Here is a 16238-nt window from a genome sequence, read left to right on the forward strand (position 1 = left end):
TAACCCCAAGTCCCGAGCGGTGAACGGGGACCCGAATGTCTGCACCGCAGCGTCGCACCTCGGAATTGGGGGTGTTGGTAATAGATGGGGCTTCAATGCACCGCGCTGGCGCTTTCTGGAAGGTGTTATCGCGGAAAATCCCCCGGGAAGCGTGTGTTCGGGTCGTTGATATCTCGTCGTGGGTCGTGTAGGGCATCCGCAGCTGCTGTACCCCTGGTGGGGTGTCCTCGCCGTGATAGGCCCGCCGTGCGCCCAGTGCCTTAGCCCTGCATCCGCTGCCCGCCCTCAGTGCTCAACACGCAGAAAAAACATCAGACCGCTTTCTCAAGCTCCTCCCAAGCCGTCTGACAACTCAATCTTGCCAGCAGTTCCTCTTAACCCTCTGCAGACCGTGTGTCAAGCCTCAACAAATCCAGGTACGTCTGCCCACTCCCCAGCCTGCCACTTCGCATCTTTTGTCCCGGCCCCCTCACCATCTTCTCCGAACATCTTCGTCTCCGGACATTGCATAAGGCCCCATTGCCATACCCGAGACTTCTTTCGGGATTGCCTGCCAGCCATATCTCTTGCACCCCATTGTCTCCACGCGAGCCGCCCCTCTTGACATTGACACTCATCCATCGCAGTTTGACCATACACCACAATGTCAGCCAAGTCTATCCTCGAGGCCGACGGCAAGGCCATCCTCAACTACCACCTCACCCGCGCGCCTGTCATCAAGCCCACTCCCCTGCCCGCGTCGGCCACACACAACCCCCCCTCCAAGCTCGCATCGCTGCACTTCGCCGCCGATGAGGACATCAAGGGCGTGCTCGACCAGGCCGAGGCCACATACCCATGGCTGCTGACCCCCGGTTCCAAGTTCGTCGCAAAGCCAGATCAGCTCATCAAGAGGCGAGGCAAGAGCGGCCTGCTCGCGCTGAACAAGACCTGGGCTGAGGCGAGGGAGTGGATCGAGGCGAGGGCAGGAAAGGAGCAGCGTGTTGAGACTGTTGATGGTGTCCTGAGGCAGTTCTTGGTCGAGCCTTTCGTTCCCCATCCCCAAGACACCGAGTACTACATCAACATCAACTCCGTGCGAGAGGTATGTCCATTTCAGTTTCCGCCTTTTTCTACAATCATTTCGTTATTTCGTTACGTCGTATCTCGTGCCGTTTCGGGCGACCGTGTGGTCTGGCGCATGCGAAGGCGTGCAAAAGGCATACTCGGAAGCTCAGAGCGGAATGCTGCAGCTCGAGTGCAAGCGGAGCGGGAAGCGTGCTTAAACCGGGCGCACTGCCTGGTTTTGTTTCAAGGCCGGCCGGACGAAGGGAACGACGGCCGACCCACTCCTGCAGAGCACCTACTCTTCTGCGATACGCACGTCCACTTTCACATGCAAATGTGGCTGCAATTTCAGCGCTTTTGCGCCGCTACCTATGCATCGTCAATTTACGGGCCCGTGGTGTTGCGGCTCTAGCATCGGCGCCATCTTGCGATCTTTTGCCGATCTCACCGCTAACTTGTCCGCTTAGGGTGACTGGATCCTCTTCACCCACGAGGGTGGTGTCGATGTCGGTGATGTCGATGAGAAGGCTGAGAAGCTCCTCATCCCCGTCGACCTCAAGGAATACCCCTCCAACGAGGAGATTGCCGCCACTCTCTTGAAGAAGGTGCCCGAGGGTGTACACAACGTCCTCGTCGACTTCATCTCAAGGTTATACGCCGTCTACGTTGACTGCCAGTTCACGTGAGTTACTCAGGCACCTGTCACCTGCCTAATACATACTAACGTAACCAAGATACCTTGAGATCAACCCTCTCGTCGTCATTCCCAACGAGGAGAAGACCTCAGCTGAGGTTCACTTCCTGGATCTCGCTGCCAAGCTTGACCAAACTGCTGAGTTCGAGTGCGGTGCCAAGTGGGCTATTGCTCGCAGCGCGACAGCTCTCGGCATACCAGCTGCTCCCCAGCAGAATGCTAAGCAGACCGTCGATGTCGGCCCACCGATGGAGTTCCCCGCTCCCTTCGGTCGTGAGATGAGCAAGGAGGAAGCGTACATTGCTGAGATGGACGCTAAGACTGGTGCTTCCCTCAAGCTGACCATCCTCAACGCTACCGGCCGCGTCTGGACCCTGGTCGCTGGTGGTGGTGCGTCCGTCGTTTACGCCGACGCCATCGCCTCTGCTGGTTTCGCCGGTGAGCTCGCCAACTACGGTGAGTACTCTGGTGCTCCCACCGAGACACAGACCTTCCACTACGCCCGTACCGTCCTCGACCTCATGCTCCGTGCTCCTCAACACCCAGAGGGCAAGGTTCTCTTCATCGGTGGAGGTATTGCCAACTTTACCAACGTCGCCTCGACTTTCAAGGGTGTCATCCGCGCTCTGAGGGAAGTCGCACCTCTCCTCGTCGAGCACAACGTCCAGATCTGGATCCGTCGTGCCGGCCCCAACTACCAGGAGGGTCTCAAGAACATCAAGGGTGTCGGCCAGGAGCTCGGCCTCAACATGCACGTCTACGGCCCCGAGATGCACGTGTCGGGTATCGTGCCATTGGCTCTTATCCCTGGCAAGACTACCGACATTAAGGAGTTCTCTGGTTAAGCGTGTGCTTTGTATATTAGGGTCGCGGGTGTAGACTGGGACTGCTTACGGCTCATGACTAGACAAGAGTTAACGTTGGGAGCTTTGCATGAAATGAGTGTTCGACGAACCCATTAACCTCGTCTGCCGTGCCGAAGTGGCTGGTGGCGAAGGAATATAACATTTAATACTTCCATCTATTGTGTTCTTGTTTTGTTGAGGTGAGGTTTGATGGTTGATGGGGCGTCAGTGCACGTTGTTGCTCTTTCCTGAGAGGAAGGCACGACCAGCGCTCTCACCTTCCCACATCACCGCCCATCTACCTGCGTAACTGCATGTTCCTCTCGTCTTCGAACAGAGCTCATACTTTCCTTATAGAACATATGCAGGAGATAGACATTCCATCCCATATATAATCGTCACAATTTCGCGATCGCCCATCACAGAACAAGAACTCCCAAGCAAAGCAAACCAAGCAACAACCCAGTCCTGCAACGTCTAGGGTGAAACCAGACATTGTGAGACCAATTGCCTAAGCCCTTAAACAGGCTGAAGCAAAGCATCGCGTACTGCAGTACCAAAACATAGGACAAGAGTTCGAGCACTCGTTCACTCAAGTCTTGAATAGAGGACACGGGCGTTTGACTATTGAGTCGAGAAACGTGTTCTTTATAATCTTCATACTACAGCCTTCAGCAGCAAGGGTAGTTGGAGGGAATTCCCCTTGAACTACAGGTTTGGCATACGTCGAACTTGTGGATTGAGATCTTGAGACTATAGCCTTCGGGGAAAGGGTGGTTGATGGAAGATCGTTGTCTTGTGGCGTTGAGTGAAGGGGTTGGTTGTTCTATTTTTTTTTTGTTGATTGTGGTTAGGTTTGCAAACAGCGGATGTAGAGATTACGCTGTGATATATTCCTTCTACGCTATACACGGGGAGAAGTTAAATAGGTCTGCAGCCTACATCAAGATAGAAACATGCAAAGTAGGTAACATGACATTAACTTAGGCTCCAGACCTGAGGATTGTTTATTCTTCCTTAATTAAGGTGCTACACTTGCTAAAGCGAGTCTCTATATCGCCCTTCAGCAGCAAGATAAACCAGCATGTGCGCATATGCTTCATTTTGTTATGTTCAGACGTGCTGAGGGTAGTATTCAAAGTTCGTATTGATTCAAGAAAGTGAAATATGCAATGCTAGTAGAGCAACATAGGAATAACGCAATGAACGCTTCATAACCATGAATCACAAACGCCCTTCGCCATGCAAAAAAAGACAGGATCATCAAACAGCAACACCTCTCTGCTTCCACCCACCAGGGCCTCTCCAAGCGAAGAAGATGAGACCCATGGCAATCCACACGCTGATGGTCATGGCCCAGAACGTAGACGCATAGCAAGCCTTTCCGTGGCAAAGCACGTCCTCTGGATCCTTCTGAACACCCGCTTCACCATTCTCTGCAGCTTTCTGATACACCGTGGCGTAGACAGCACCCCAGAGCGTAGCACCGGCAGCCGGTGTCATGGCTAGAATGCCCCAGTTTGTACCGAAGTTCTCCACGCCCCATACTACTGAGACGACGATAGGTGTAAGAGAGAAGACGGCTCCATACCCAGCACCGATGAGTGCGGAGACGGCGGCAAAACGGGAGGCATGGTTCTGCACCCACCCACTCGCGAGGAGAAGTTGTCCGAGGGAGAGGATGAAAGCGAAAGCCAGGAGGAAGGTTATGCGAGAGATGGTGAATCGGCGCGGCTGCTCGAGGGATGGGAGTGACGATAGCGAGTTCGCGATGGAGTCTGGTCCACGACGGTGGGAGTTGCCAGACGAAACCGGGGCGAGGACATCGGAGAGTGTGCCGGTGATTAAGCGAGCGAGTGTGGAGGTGATGGCGACGATGGAGACGTGGGTGGCAGGCGAGGTGTTAGTGGCGACATGCGCAGGCGTAAGCGTCTCGATGATGGTGCCTAGGTTGTTGATGAAAGCCTCACCAGGGCCAGTAACCAGGAAGAAGCCGCCTGCGAGCCACCACATGGTAGGGTCCATGATGTACCGACGAGTCTCCTCGTTCAGCAGCCATGTCTTCTTGCGTGCCTCTTCTTCCGCCTTGGCCTTCAAACGCTCAGCTTCGGACTGGAGGAAGTCAAAGGTCGAGTCGGAGAGGTCCTGCGTCTCCATAGTTCCGTAGCCGTGATGCTGCGCAGCCTGAGTAAAGAACTCGTCGCGCTGCAGCAGACCAGATCTTTCGAGCTCGTCTACTGCCTCGTCGATCATCTCTTCTTCGTCCATGATGCGCAGCGCGAAGAAGCCGACGGCGCCCACGCAGAGGAGGAGTATGCCGAGGAAGAGGAAGAAGCGGTACACGTCGACGTCGCCTTTGGTGCCATCCGGGTTCCTCACGTACAGCAGCCGGCTTCCAACCTGACTTTGCCACATGCCGCTGAGTCCAAAGGCTGCGATGGGCACTGCCAGAGCCACACCCTTGGCGTTTCCGCGTCCAAAGTTCTTGGCGCATGTTGTTACTGCAGACAGGTACATGCAGCTGGTGCCCATGCCGACGAAGGCGAAGGCCAGCACCATGACGCCGAAGGGCCAGCCATGACCGCCTGCAGATGGCGGAGGGCCGCTCTTGAAGGCGAAGGCTGCCAGCAGATATCCCGAGCCGAAGAGAAGGCCAGCGATACCGGCAGGCACGCCAGGGCCCAGACGGTCGCAGAGGTATCCGAAGATGGGGACGAGCAGGTAGAGGCCGAGCTCGGCGCCGATGGAGACGATGTTGACCTGGACCTGGGTGTAGTGCAGCTTGGACTGGAACAAGTGGCCGTAGAGGGAGAAGGCGGTGATGCTACCAGCGCAGAGGCAGATGACGATGGCCCACACGAAGCTCAGCCATCGTAGCACGGCGCGCTGCATCTTGACGCGGTCCTGCTCGTAGATGCCTTCGGCCACCTGCTCGAAGAAGCTGCCGGCGTAACTCGTGTCGTTGCTGCGGCGCTGGGATTCGGTGTCGTCGTCGGGGGCGAGCAGCGGGCGACGGGGCGAGTTGGGCGGGTAGTCGAGCTTGTCGATGGTGGTGATGGCATTGCCGCTGTTCCGCTTGGACCTCGGGGGTGACATTGGCGGCCGGTCGTGGACGTGTGACGAGGGTCGGGTGGCTTGGTCTACCGTGGCATGGCCCTAGGAATATATATTAAGAGTAGAATATAGGAGATGCCACGAGACTGCGACAGTATATGTCTGCCCGGACCCAATAACCCAGACGTACAATGCTCTTGCGGACCGGCGGTCAGCGCACGGTGTTGTCGCGCGAAGTAGCTCGCGCCGGGGCTGCAAGCAAGTGACGCTGCAGCCGAATCGCCGGGCCCGCTAGTTCGTCGTCGAAACAAATGCGCAAGAAATCCGCGAGCAGCAAACACCTCGCCGTCGCCCCGTCCCAAGCACCACCATCCAATTGCCATGGCGCCCCAGCAGGCCCTCGTCAACCTCTCGCCCGCTGAGCTGTCCTTCCTGCGCTCCACCCTCTCACAGACGCCGCCCATCCGCCTCGATGTCACCAAGGGCCCCCGCGACTTTCGCTCTATGCGCGCCGAGTATGACGTACTGCCCAGCGCAAACGGGAGTGCGCGCATCGCCCTGGAAGACGGGACCGAGGCGCTCGTAGGAGTCAAGGCCGAGGTGGAGAGGTCACGGCAGCGCCCGACCCTGGGCGAGCCCGAAGATGTAGACATGGGAGAGGGCGAAGAGACGGACGACAGCAAGGGCAAGGGCCAGAATGCGTGGGTCGAGATGAGCGTCGAGGTCCCAGGCTTCCGCGAAGACGACGCCCTGCCAGTGTTCCTGTCTTCCATGCTCACCGAGAGCTTGCTTGCCAGTGGTGAGCTCAAAGACCGCCTGTACATCAACAGACGGTTCCACTGGAAGCTCTACGTCGATGTAAGAAGTCGCGATACGCCTCTTCTAAACACACTGCTAATAGCCCTAGATCCTGCTTCTTTCACCCCCGCTCTCCTACCCGCTCGCGCTGCTTTCAATGACCACCCATCTCGCCCTCCTCACTACCCTCCTACCAGCCCTGAAGTCGGAAAAGGACGAAGATCCCCTGTTCGACGACGACTGGGATGCCGCCGTGCCGCTATACCCCAAGCAGGCGGGTACGAACAAGACTGCTCCCCAGCTAGGCAAGCCCCCAGTCATCATACTAGCCATGGCAGTGGGCCCCAACATCATCTTCGATCCCGCTAAGGAGGAGCTCGCAGTAGCAGATGCGGTCCTCGCCATCGCATGCACAAACTCAACAACCTCGTCCACGGGCGCGCGCATCGTCTCTATCCGAACCATCGACCCCCCGTCCCACCTGACGCCCCCGGGCGTACCCAACTCGATGAACTCAGCAACAGGCGGTACTGCGCCCACCTCCAGTGCAGATGCGCTCACTCAAAGAGAACTGTTGGCGACTTCAGGCGTCTGGACACCACCCCGAGGCGGCATGAAGAGGGGGCTGATCTCACAAGTCACAAAGATGGTGGTAGAAAACGGAGGGGTCGCTGAAGAAGTCATTGGCGCATTGGCATCAATCGAGGTCGGCTGAAGAGAGCGGGGCGCATACATGACATGCAGCGACCTTCAATCAAGGACTCAGTGGGCACTTTTGAGACTTCACGTCCAGATAGGCTTACCGCGCCGAGGAGTACGTCAAGGAGGATCCCGGAGAAGTGTTGGAGCATTTGGCACAATATTCGTCTCACGACAAGCGTGCCATGCGCCGCTTCATGTGTACTTCAATGCTCTGGCATTGCGTCATCAGACGGCCCGTCCAAGAACAATACAGTCTTGGCTTGGGAAGCCATGTAAACATATATCAATACAACACAACATACCATCTTGATCCACTATCGCAGTATCGTATGTATGATGTATAGTCCCACACGGAAAGGCGGGAACATAGTGCGTTTGATGGCCAACATCGGCATTAATAGTGGAACATTACCCGTGCAGCGTATCAGAACAACAGACCGTCAACCTCACTTTCCTTGATACGCCTCGCAAGCCGTCAAGCAAACATCGCCGAACATCCCAGCTCCCATGTGTTCTGCTTGCTTTTGTCGGCCCCCATCCCGCGTCAGTCAGCCACATTCGGCTAGTGTAAATGACATGTCAGCTGCGGCTTCCACGTTGTCGTCGTTTCCTGTTCTCTCAATCAATGCTGCCATTCACACCGCTTCGGATACGATATAAGAGAACACCGTACCATTCAACCGTCGCGGAGACACAAGGGATATAGAGTTGCACCGCAATTACGTTACACGATATAACCCCGCACCGTCGTCGCAAGGCTGAAGTCTAATAACACAGCCCGTATCAAAAGCGCTAACAACGACACTGGATGCCCTAGAGGAGTCCAGATCAAAAACATAAAAGTTCCAGACGGAAGCAAGGTCATACATCTCCACGACCAAGCAGAACAGAAGCCATGATGGATCTTCACCACCAATCCCACTTCTCGGCCTTCACGCGCTTCTCCGAAAAGCTCAAAGACACCACCAACCGGCGCAAACAAAGCGCCTCAAGCCACTCCATCCGCAACCCTTCCATCAGCGGCCTCCCCGCAGACGCAGACACAGCCTCCATGCGGTCTTGGGACTCGGAACTCTCACGAGACAGCCGGCGCAGCAGCATAGGAAACTACGCGGACCGCGTCCGCCAAATGTTCACTGCTGGCCCCACGCACCCCGGCAGCGGCCAAAGAAAACGCATTACAGACCTTCCAGTGGAGGTCTTGCAGCATGTCTTCATTCATCTCGACTTTTGGGATTTGCTTCGGTGCCAGCGCGTATGCAATGTATGGCGGCAACTCATCCCGGGCGACTCCCCTTTGCTCGCCGAGATGCTGTATCTGAAGCCGTCCCGCAGTTTGCAAATCTACAATCTCGTCCCCACGACATTCGATTTTGAACTCGACGTTACGCCGCAGAGTATAGAAGACGGGGTGCAACCGTCCGGCACGCGGTTTTCCGTCGGCGTGCGCAATGAGATCAGTCTGATGAGAAGGTGTTTGGGGCTTATACGGACGAGCCAGGAGATTGTTTTTCATCCGGTGGTTATGGATTTCAACGTTTGGATTCAGAATGAGAGGGTGTTAGGGTGCAAGGAGGGGAGCTGGAGGGATATGTTGGTTTCGATGCCCCCGTTGAGGGAACTTACGCTTAGGCATGGGAGGAAGAGGAGTGTGGTCAACGTGCTGACTGTGGGGGAAGAGGAGGACGGGGTAAGGTTGGGGGCGCTTTTTGATGCTATGGATGAGTGGAGGCGGACGTTGAATTAAGGGATAGGTTGTGCTGGTAGTGGAGATGCTGGTTCATCTTGCTGCTGGACGGCGACAAAGGGACTTGCTTCGGCGAATGTAGATATGTATTACTATGTATGCTTCCTAGCAACTTTCTTGTACAAAGGCTACTTAAAGTGCGACGCAATGGACGCAAAAAGAGAGATGCAAAGTAGAAGATGCGATAGCAGGCGCTGCTAGTTACTGTTGTTCGCTCTATGTGCATAGTGGGCGGAGGGCAAAAAGAAGGGTCAGGCAAAAAGACAAAAACAAAATACCAGTGGACACCCCAACCCGTCACCCGACTTCCAACCCTAATAGGAGTAATCCAGCGCCGCCGTCCCGTGGTGAATACTAGACTGCGGAATTGCTTCCCTCGTCAAGTTGTATTCATTGCTTAGGTCCCTCCAGCATCACTGGTTACCCAAGTGAGTGGATTGAAGGACACCACAGGACTCGAACTGGGCTCCCGTTAAAGTATTGACAGTAAGCCGGATTTGGAAACGGAATGTCTTCTGGCTGAGACCCGTTACAGGTGGCAAATTTTGGGATTAGATGTAATATATAGGTATCGTAAATCCCAGATAAGTCTGTATAGTTTGTGGGCTGCATCGTCGCCGTCGCTCTGCGGACTTGTGCGATGGCTGTGAGCTTCCGGTAGCCCAAGCGAGCGGACTGCGGGGTAAGAGTCGCCTCTAAAAGTGGGGGAGTCTTGGGCCTCTCCCGCCAATCTACGACAACAGGTGCAGCGTTATGAACACCATGATCATAACGCAAACGTGAGTTGGCCGACATTTGGAGAGGTGCTCCATGTTATAATATCTACGATGCAATACTCGACTTGTCCAAGTCACCACAGATGCGTGGGTATCTATTCATTCCTTCTGCGTCTCCCAATGCGACACCTCCGCCCAGTGATGGAGACTCCGACTCACGTCTTCAAAGCACGTACTAGCTTTTGAATCTCAATACGCACGTCTTCGCATCCTGGCCGCTTCCCTTCATCTCCTTGCACCATGTCGCTGATCAGTTGCTGCACGTCGTCGCCTACATCACCCAAACTCTGCGCAAAGCCATCCGGAAAGACCCCTCGGCGGAGCTCCGTAAGAGCTGATATCCGCTCCATGCGAGTGTCGAACTTTTGAATCATCTCAAAGGCTACGACACCTAGAGCGAAGACATCGAGCTTCTCGTTGATACCACTGCCTGTGTGGGGACGGTAAAACTCCGTACCCACAGGCTTGAAGGTATCCGATACAGTGCAGCTGTCGCTCAGCGCCGCGACAAGCCCGAAATCTCCAATCCGTGGCGTCATGTGTAGGTGATCGCGTTTCGGGCACGTTGTGCAGCTCGAAACATTGACGGATCCGTATGGGGCGTGGCGCGCTCGTGAGAGCGATATGAAGACGTTGGCTGGTTTGAGGTCGCGGTGAACTACGCCTTGTGCGTGGAGGTACTCGACTCCAGAGACGATGTTGTCCAGTAACTCCAGCGATACGCAGGGGTGGAAACAATGCTGTTCGATCGCGTGTGTTGTGGGTGAGTGTTGATCGGAAGAGAGGAAAGCGGCAAGGTTGGTTTCGCAGAGGCTCATTTGCACATTCAGTGTGAGGACTGGTCCGAGGGTCTGGTTTTGAATCAAGTGGCGGGGCGCATCGCTGTTCGATATCATGCTGTCTGACATCTCGGAATGCGACTCCTGGGAATACGGCATGTGTAATCTGGGTATATTTTCAACGTCATCATCATCTTCTTCGTCAACGTCCTCCACAGCGCTCATCCTGGACTTTGTCGACGATATAGTAGCTATCGTGGTTTGGCTTGCTTGGCTACCGCGACGTTTTGTGCGTCTTGTTTGCTTCAAAGTCTCTTTGTACGATGCATGAACGCTCTCGCTCCTGGTCTCGTTCACTTGCTGTTCAGATTCGCTGAACTCAAATATGATTCCCGCGCTATTGCTGTGTTCGGTGCTCGCGAAGGGATTGTCCATCGTCAGGCTATCTAGCTGAGAATGCAGATCTCCCGAGCCCGGTGAAAATGACGGAAATGCGGGTCGATCATCCAAAAGACGGTCGTTGCGTAACATCGTGACTTCCGGCGCGGCCACAGGGTCTGCCGGCATTGTGGTGAACTCCAGCCAAGCGTTGTGATACCGAACTATGTTGTTATGATCGAACCGAGCGAGCGAACGAACTTCCTCAAGCATGCTTTCCAGTTCTTCGGGCCCATGCTCTTGTATTCTTGCAACCCTGGACGGGCTCACCGGTATCCTCTTTACAGCATACAATGAGCCATCTAGTTTGTGTTTGGCTTTGAAGACCTTGCCGTATCCGCCCTTCCCTACAATTTCGAGCTCCGAAAACTCCCGGATGTAGCGGTCCGTTTGCAGATGAGGATATCCACGTAGCTGCAGCTGTACGGGAGCTGATATACCAGACATAACATCGAAGCCAAGAGATGGTTGTTGAGGTAAGGGTGGATTGATCGCAGTTCCTGGTCGTGAGATGAGCGCCTGTGAAGTTCCTTCGGGGATTGGCGCAAGTTTGCTAAGGTTGCCTTGGATCAATCGATGGATCCCCTGATTCGCAGTTGTTCGGTGACCCTGCATCTCATCGCTCGCGTAGGCGTCGTCTACATTGTTGGAGATCTGACGAGCGATTTCCTTATAGGCGTCTCTTCCGGCTCGTTGTACTTCCGGATCAGAGATATCCTTTCCTAGTTGCTCCGCAGCTTGCTGAATAGTCTGCTTCTCAAGCATTGAATGGAACAACAAATCTCGAAAGTTTGATGCTGAGTTCTGCCGAACTTCTAGAGGAGGTCGCTGGGGCTGAAGAGGCTGATGTCCAGAAGCAGCGGAATCTAAAGTTTGGATTCGTGACAGGACGCTATCCTGATGCGATTCGCTTGCTTCCTCGTATTCGCTCTCATCATCAGAGGTTCCCGAACTTGACGACGAATCTCCTGGCCTGCGGAACATGGACATTGCGAGTGGAAAGAGGGGTCGTTGTGAGTCAACACAAAGCCAGGCTAGCTGTTCTTAAAGGAGGGTAGTCGATTCAATTGAACGATTTAGGGCATCCGATGGCCCTTAGACGAAAAGACGCGCGCGTGGGTTTGTTGTTAAGTTGTTAAGACGTTTATGGTAGAGTGTTGTTCGGTGTAAGCTGCAGCGTCGAGCGAGACCAACTCGATGCCAACAGCTGTACCAGCAAGGACCCCATCAGTACCTAGGTACGCGATGTCTAGGCAAGCATCGAGCGTCACGGAATCGCATGGAAGCGAAACGTGTCACTTTGAATTGAAGGCGGAGAGCACGTTCAAAGTCACAGATTAGATCGGAACGGAAGGGCGCAATCCCAGGAAAGTGGGTCCGACCCGTGGACGAAACCGGCAGGGTCTAGCGCGTCATAGCACGTGCCCAGGCGACCGCGAACAATTCACCTACGTGCACGCGCTTTCGACCCTTTCGGACGTGTTTGTGGCTACATGACCTTCTAAGCTGCTTCTTTGCAGACTATGGGCATTATGTCGCGTGCAAACCGTCCTCTGCACTCTCAACTCCTGCGAATTCAAGGCTGATCTACAAAACCTTGGGCATCATGCCGCGTCAGCTACCTTGGGCAAGCAAGAGTGGCGGAAGTCGGACCCAAGCCAAGCCAGCATCATCGCGGAAAGCTACGAAAGCGCGTACTACGGCTGACATAGATGACGACTTCTTCGATGGCACCGTGCTGGCAGACAGCAGCAGGAGCAGAACGAGATCAAATGGGTCCGACGATGACCTTCCCGGCCTTCCAACAGCACCCACAACGCCACGGACTAAGACAAGGACCAAAGATGCATTGGGAAGGAAACGTGGAGGTTCATCATCACCACCTCCCATTGATGAGCTTGAGGCGCCGCACGTTGAGAAAATGCACAAATGTCTGTCGAAGTTCGATCTGCGCGACGACGAGTGGATGATGGTGGAAGACGAGTTTCTGGAGACAGCAAAGCTCTTCTCGCGACACTTGCACATCGCCGAATACGAGAAGCTCAAGGCGATGATCGAAGAGAAGAAGAAAGAAGCTGCTGAGGTTACCAGGCCCGTTGTTGCAAATGCGAAGAGGTCAACTAGCGGCGAGATGAAGGAGAAGGCCAGGGTTCAAGATCTGAAGCAGAAGGAAGCGATCCGCGACGTGTTTGCGTCGCAGGAAGACCAAGATGAGCAAGAAGGGCGTAACGCACTATCAAGCCGGTTCAATCTTACATCTTCGTTCATGGCCCCAAGACACGTTGCGACATCCAGGCCTCAGCCAACACCTAGCAGATACGCAACACAAGATAGCGACTACGACAGCGACGATCTAGATGCACCGCGCCCGTCAGCAAAGCCCGTTTCCAGAGCCACCACCACACCCACCCCAGTCCGCAACAGCAGCGCAGCAAAAGGGCAAAAGTCTGCCTCGTCTCCTGCACCCAATCCGAACCCCGTCTTCGCTAAGCCTGCGCCACCTACACCTGCAGCAAAATCTCGCTCGCGCATAAGTCGCGCGACACCCTTTGACATGCTCGACGATTTGGTACCGACGAAGAAAATTAAGACATTGTCAGGGTCTTCGCCACAGCAGCCTGTTGAGACATCGCATACAACGCGCGCATCAGTTGTCAGCAAGTATTCCCAATCCTTCGATTCCGCGGACGATCGCGGTGGTGCTAAAGGACGATCGAATGCTTCGTTCGATAGAACTGCGTCGGTCAGAGATCAGGGCGGCAGTGGTGGTAACAGCGGTGTCAGTAAGGAGACTTCGGAGCGCATTGCCAAGCGCAAGGCTGAAAGGGAGAAGAACGAGAAGGAGCGGAAACGGAAGGCTGCGGATTTAGATGATGTACCGACATTCTTGTTTTGAACTGTTGGCGCTCACTACGATTCATAGAGTTTTGGCTAGGAGGTCTTTTTTAGGAGTTTATCGGGTGAGTTTATGATGATACCCTAGTTATGAATTGCTGTATCTTGTTGAGAATGGAAGACATTGATCTACAACTTAAGGAAATGAGTTATTCAAGGATCCTTCATGTTCGTCAATATCATGGACTCTCGTGGTATTGTCATGAATTCTCATATAGACTATCCATATAGGCGTAACGCATCCCTTTCCAAGAGCAGTACGCAATCGCCAAAGCAAAGCAAGAAGCACTAGCTTGAAGTACCCCAAAGGGCGTCATGACAACAGTTGCAACAAGAGTCTATCCAAACATCTTGTCCAAGACACGGTTGAAAGCATTAGTCTCTGGCTTCTCCACAAAAGTACGATGGTACTCCTCGATCTCCGCGAGATCAGTCACAAGATCCGCCTCAGACGGTGAAACCCACTTAGTCCTCTTGAGAACCTTCCAGAAAACGAAGAGAACGGGGAAGGCAAACACCCTGTATTTCATGTGAGTATTTTGTCATGGTAGGAACAGAAGGGGGTGATGGGGTGGAGACTTACATCAAGTATGAGAACAGGAAATCAGCGACAGCCCACTTGCCATTCAGGAACACAGTGTAGCCACCGACAAACGTCATGATGAAGGTGCATACAAGGCCGTACCATGCGGCGTAGGGCTGGCACATACCCTTGTATGGCAGCGTGTCTCGATCAAGACCCTGTGCCTGGCACGCCTTGTGGAACTTCAAAAAGGTGAAGCACATGACGCTGAAGTTGATCAACTGCGATGCAGTCACCAAGCTAACGAACCAGTTCAGCACGACAGCGGAGTTCTCGCTGAGCTGGAGGAAAGACAGCAGGGCAATCAAGAGGACGAAGAAGACGCAGTAGAAAGGTACACCTTGCTTCGTGCACTTGGTGAGGAACTTGGGCGCCTTTCCTTCTAGAGCGAGACCGAAGAGCGAACGGGACGCGCAGTAGACGTAGGAGTTTCCGGCGGAGAAAGCGGAGGCGAGGACACCAGCGTTGACAACGTGAGGTAGACCTTCGATACGGAGTCGGTTCATGGCGATGACGTAGGGTGAAGCTGCTGCACCTGGCTTGCCGTCTCGGAAAGCGGCGATCAGCTCTGGATCGTTGTAGGGCACGTTGATACCGACAGCCAGCGAGCCGAGCACGAAGAACGTGGTCAGACGGTAGAAAACGGCGTTGTAGGCGCGAGGCATGACTTTGCGCGGATTCTCAGTCTCTCCTGCTGCCATGGAAACGTAATCTGGTCCGGCGATTGTGAAGGAAGCCTGGATCAGGCACTGTAGGAAGCCCAGGAAGCGACCGAGCTGACCTGGTTCGTAGAGTTCTGTGAAACTACCAGGGTTCTTCCAGTAGCGGAAACCGTACCGATCTTTCTCCGGGTTGCCGCCCAACATGGAGATGAAGGTGAAGATGAGCAGGCCAATGATGAGGAGGACTTTGCCAATGGCGGCCCAGAACTCGGTTTCGCCGTACCATTTGACGGCCATCATGTTGATCACACTGTGTTGAGGTTAGCACTTGATCTGGATGTATCCTTTTGGAGAATCTAAGGCGAAGGTTGAGCACACAGCTTCATGGTTGCTCCAACGTAGACGCCAGAGTGCCAAACGCATGAGTTGCCAGCACCAGGATGTGGGGTATCAACGTACGCATAGAGCACAAGAACTATTGCGATGATGGCGCCTGTGGGCACGACATCACTCCAGAAGCCGATGATGACGTTGCAAGCCACAATCTCAAAGGGCACAAGAGCAGCTTCGAACACGAAGAAGTTCCAGCCAGCCGCGAAACCGAAAGCATCATCCACAAATCTTCCGGCAAATCGGATAAACGGCGAGGATATAGGGAGGAATGTGACCATCTCAGCGATACCTGGGTAATTGCATTAGCTGGTGCTCGGCATTCTTAGCGCGAGCGATGGAAAAAGGTGCTTTGGGGTATAGGATAAAGCGCATGGGCATTGTCGCAATGGGAAGGAGTTGTCGCTTTGGAAAGTAAGGGATGGAGAGTCTCACTGAGCGTCACAGCCAGAATGACAGTACACCTTTTAAAATGTTAGCGTTAGCTCATCGCCGTGGATGGCGAGGGAAATATTGCATACCACAACGAGAATGCAATGAACAAACTTCCAGGTCCTCCGTTCATCAAACCTCGGCCAATCTGCACGTATAAGGCAGTACCAATAGTTCCTCCAATACCGATAAGCTGGATGTGTCTGCTCTTGAGCGTTCGGTGCGTCTGATCGGTGACTGCCTTCACAGATCCGACAATACTGGGATGACGGGGGCCGACATCGTAATGATTCTTTTCCTCATCGGTAGCAACATAGCCCGTGTTCTTTACCTCGTAGGGTCCGCCAGCACCAAAGTCTTGGCCGTAAGAGGCCATTGTATTCGAATGTCGAAAAC

At 54.2% G+C, this 16238-nt stretch overlaps 6 protein-coding genes across 6 annotated transcripts; 3 read left to right on the forward strand and 3 right to left on the reverse strand.

The window, feature by feature from the left end:
* Nucleotides 1-643: 643 nt before the first annotated feature.
* Nucleotides 644-2586, forward strand: J4E78_005302 (uncharacterized protein; the record flags this gene model as incomplete). Its single annotated transcript, XM_049365923.1, has 3 exons — nucleotides 644-1084; nucleotides 1515-1729; nucleotides 1782-2586. The coding sequence occupies 3 exons, from the start codon at nucleotides 644-646 to the stop codon at nucleotides 2584-2586; spliced, it is 1461 nt and encodes a 486-aa protein (XP_049222638.1).
* Nucleotides 2587-3849: 1263 nt separating this feature from the next.
* J4E78_005303 (uncharacterized protein) lies at nucleotides 3850-5682 on the reverse strand (the record flags this gene model as incomplete). Its single annotated transcript, XM_049365924.1, has 1 exon — nucleotides 3850-5682. The coding sequence occupies one exon, from the start codon at nucleotides 5680-5682 to the stop codon at nucleotides 3850-3852; it is 1833 nt and encodes a 610-aa protein (XP_049222639.1).
* Nucleotides 5683-6021: 339 nt separating this feature from the next.
* Nucleotides 6022-7153, forward strand: J4E78_005304 (uncharacterized protein; the record flags this gene model as incomplete). The annotated part of the gene is made up of 2 exons (XM_049365925.1): nucleotides 6022-6498; nucleotides 6548-7153. The coding sequence occupies 2 exons, from the start codon at nucleotides 6022-6024 to the stop codon at nucleotides 7151-7153; spliced, it is 1083 nt and encodes a 360-aa protein (XP_049222640.1).
* Nucleotides 7154-9818: 2665 nt separating this feature from the next.
* Nucleotides 9819-11870, reverse strand: J4E78_005305 (uncharacterized protein; the record flags this gene model as incomplete). The annotated part of the gene is made up of 1 exon (XM_049365926.1): nucleotides 9819-11870. The coding sequence occupies one exon, from the start codon at nucleotides 11868-11870 to the stop codon at nucleotides 9819-9821; it is 2052 nt and encodes a 683-aa protein (XP_049222641.1).
* Nucleotides 11871-12486: 616 nt separating this feature from the next.
* J4E78_005306 (uncharacterized protein) lies at nucleotides 12487-13776 on the forward strand (the record flags this gene model as incomplete). Its single annotated transcript, XM_049365927.1, has 2 exons — nucleotides 12487-12493; nucleotides 12548-13776. 2 exons carry the CDS (start codon nucleotides 12487-12489, stop codon nucleotides 13774-13776), a joined length of 1236 nt encoding a protein of 411 aa, XP_049222642.1.
* A 337-nt stretch (nucleotides 13777-14113) lies between these two features.
* Nucleotides 14114-16218, reverse strand: J4E78_005307 (uncharacterized protein; the record flags this gene model as incomplete). The annotated part of the gene is made up of 5 exons (XM_049365928.1): nucleotides 14114-14294; nucleotides 14359-15330; nucleotides 15480-15702; nucleotides 15846-15874; nucleotides 15932-16218. The coding sequence occupies 5 exons, from the start codon at nucleotides 16216-16218 to the stop codon at nucleotides 14114-14116; spliced, it is 1692 nt and encodes a 563-aa protein (XP_049222643.1).
* Nucleotides 16219-16238: the final 20 nt, after the last annotated feature.

The sequence above is a fragment of the Alternaria triticimaculans genome (genome assembly GCF_023758025.1).
Source record: "Alternaria triticimaculans strain BMP 0046 chromosome Unknown scaffold_6, whole genome shotgun sequence".
Taxonomy (NCBI): domain Eukaryota; kingdom Fungi; phylum Ascomycota; class Dothideomycetes; order Pleosporales; family Pleosporaceae; genus Alternaria; species Alternaria triticimaculans.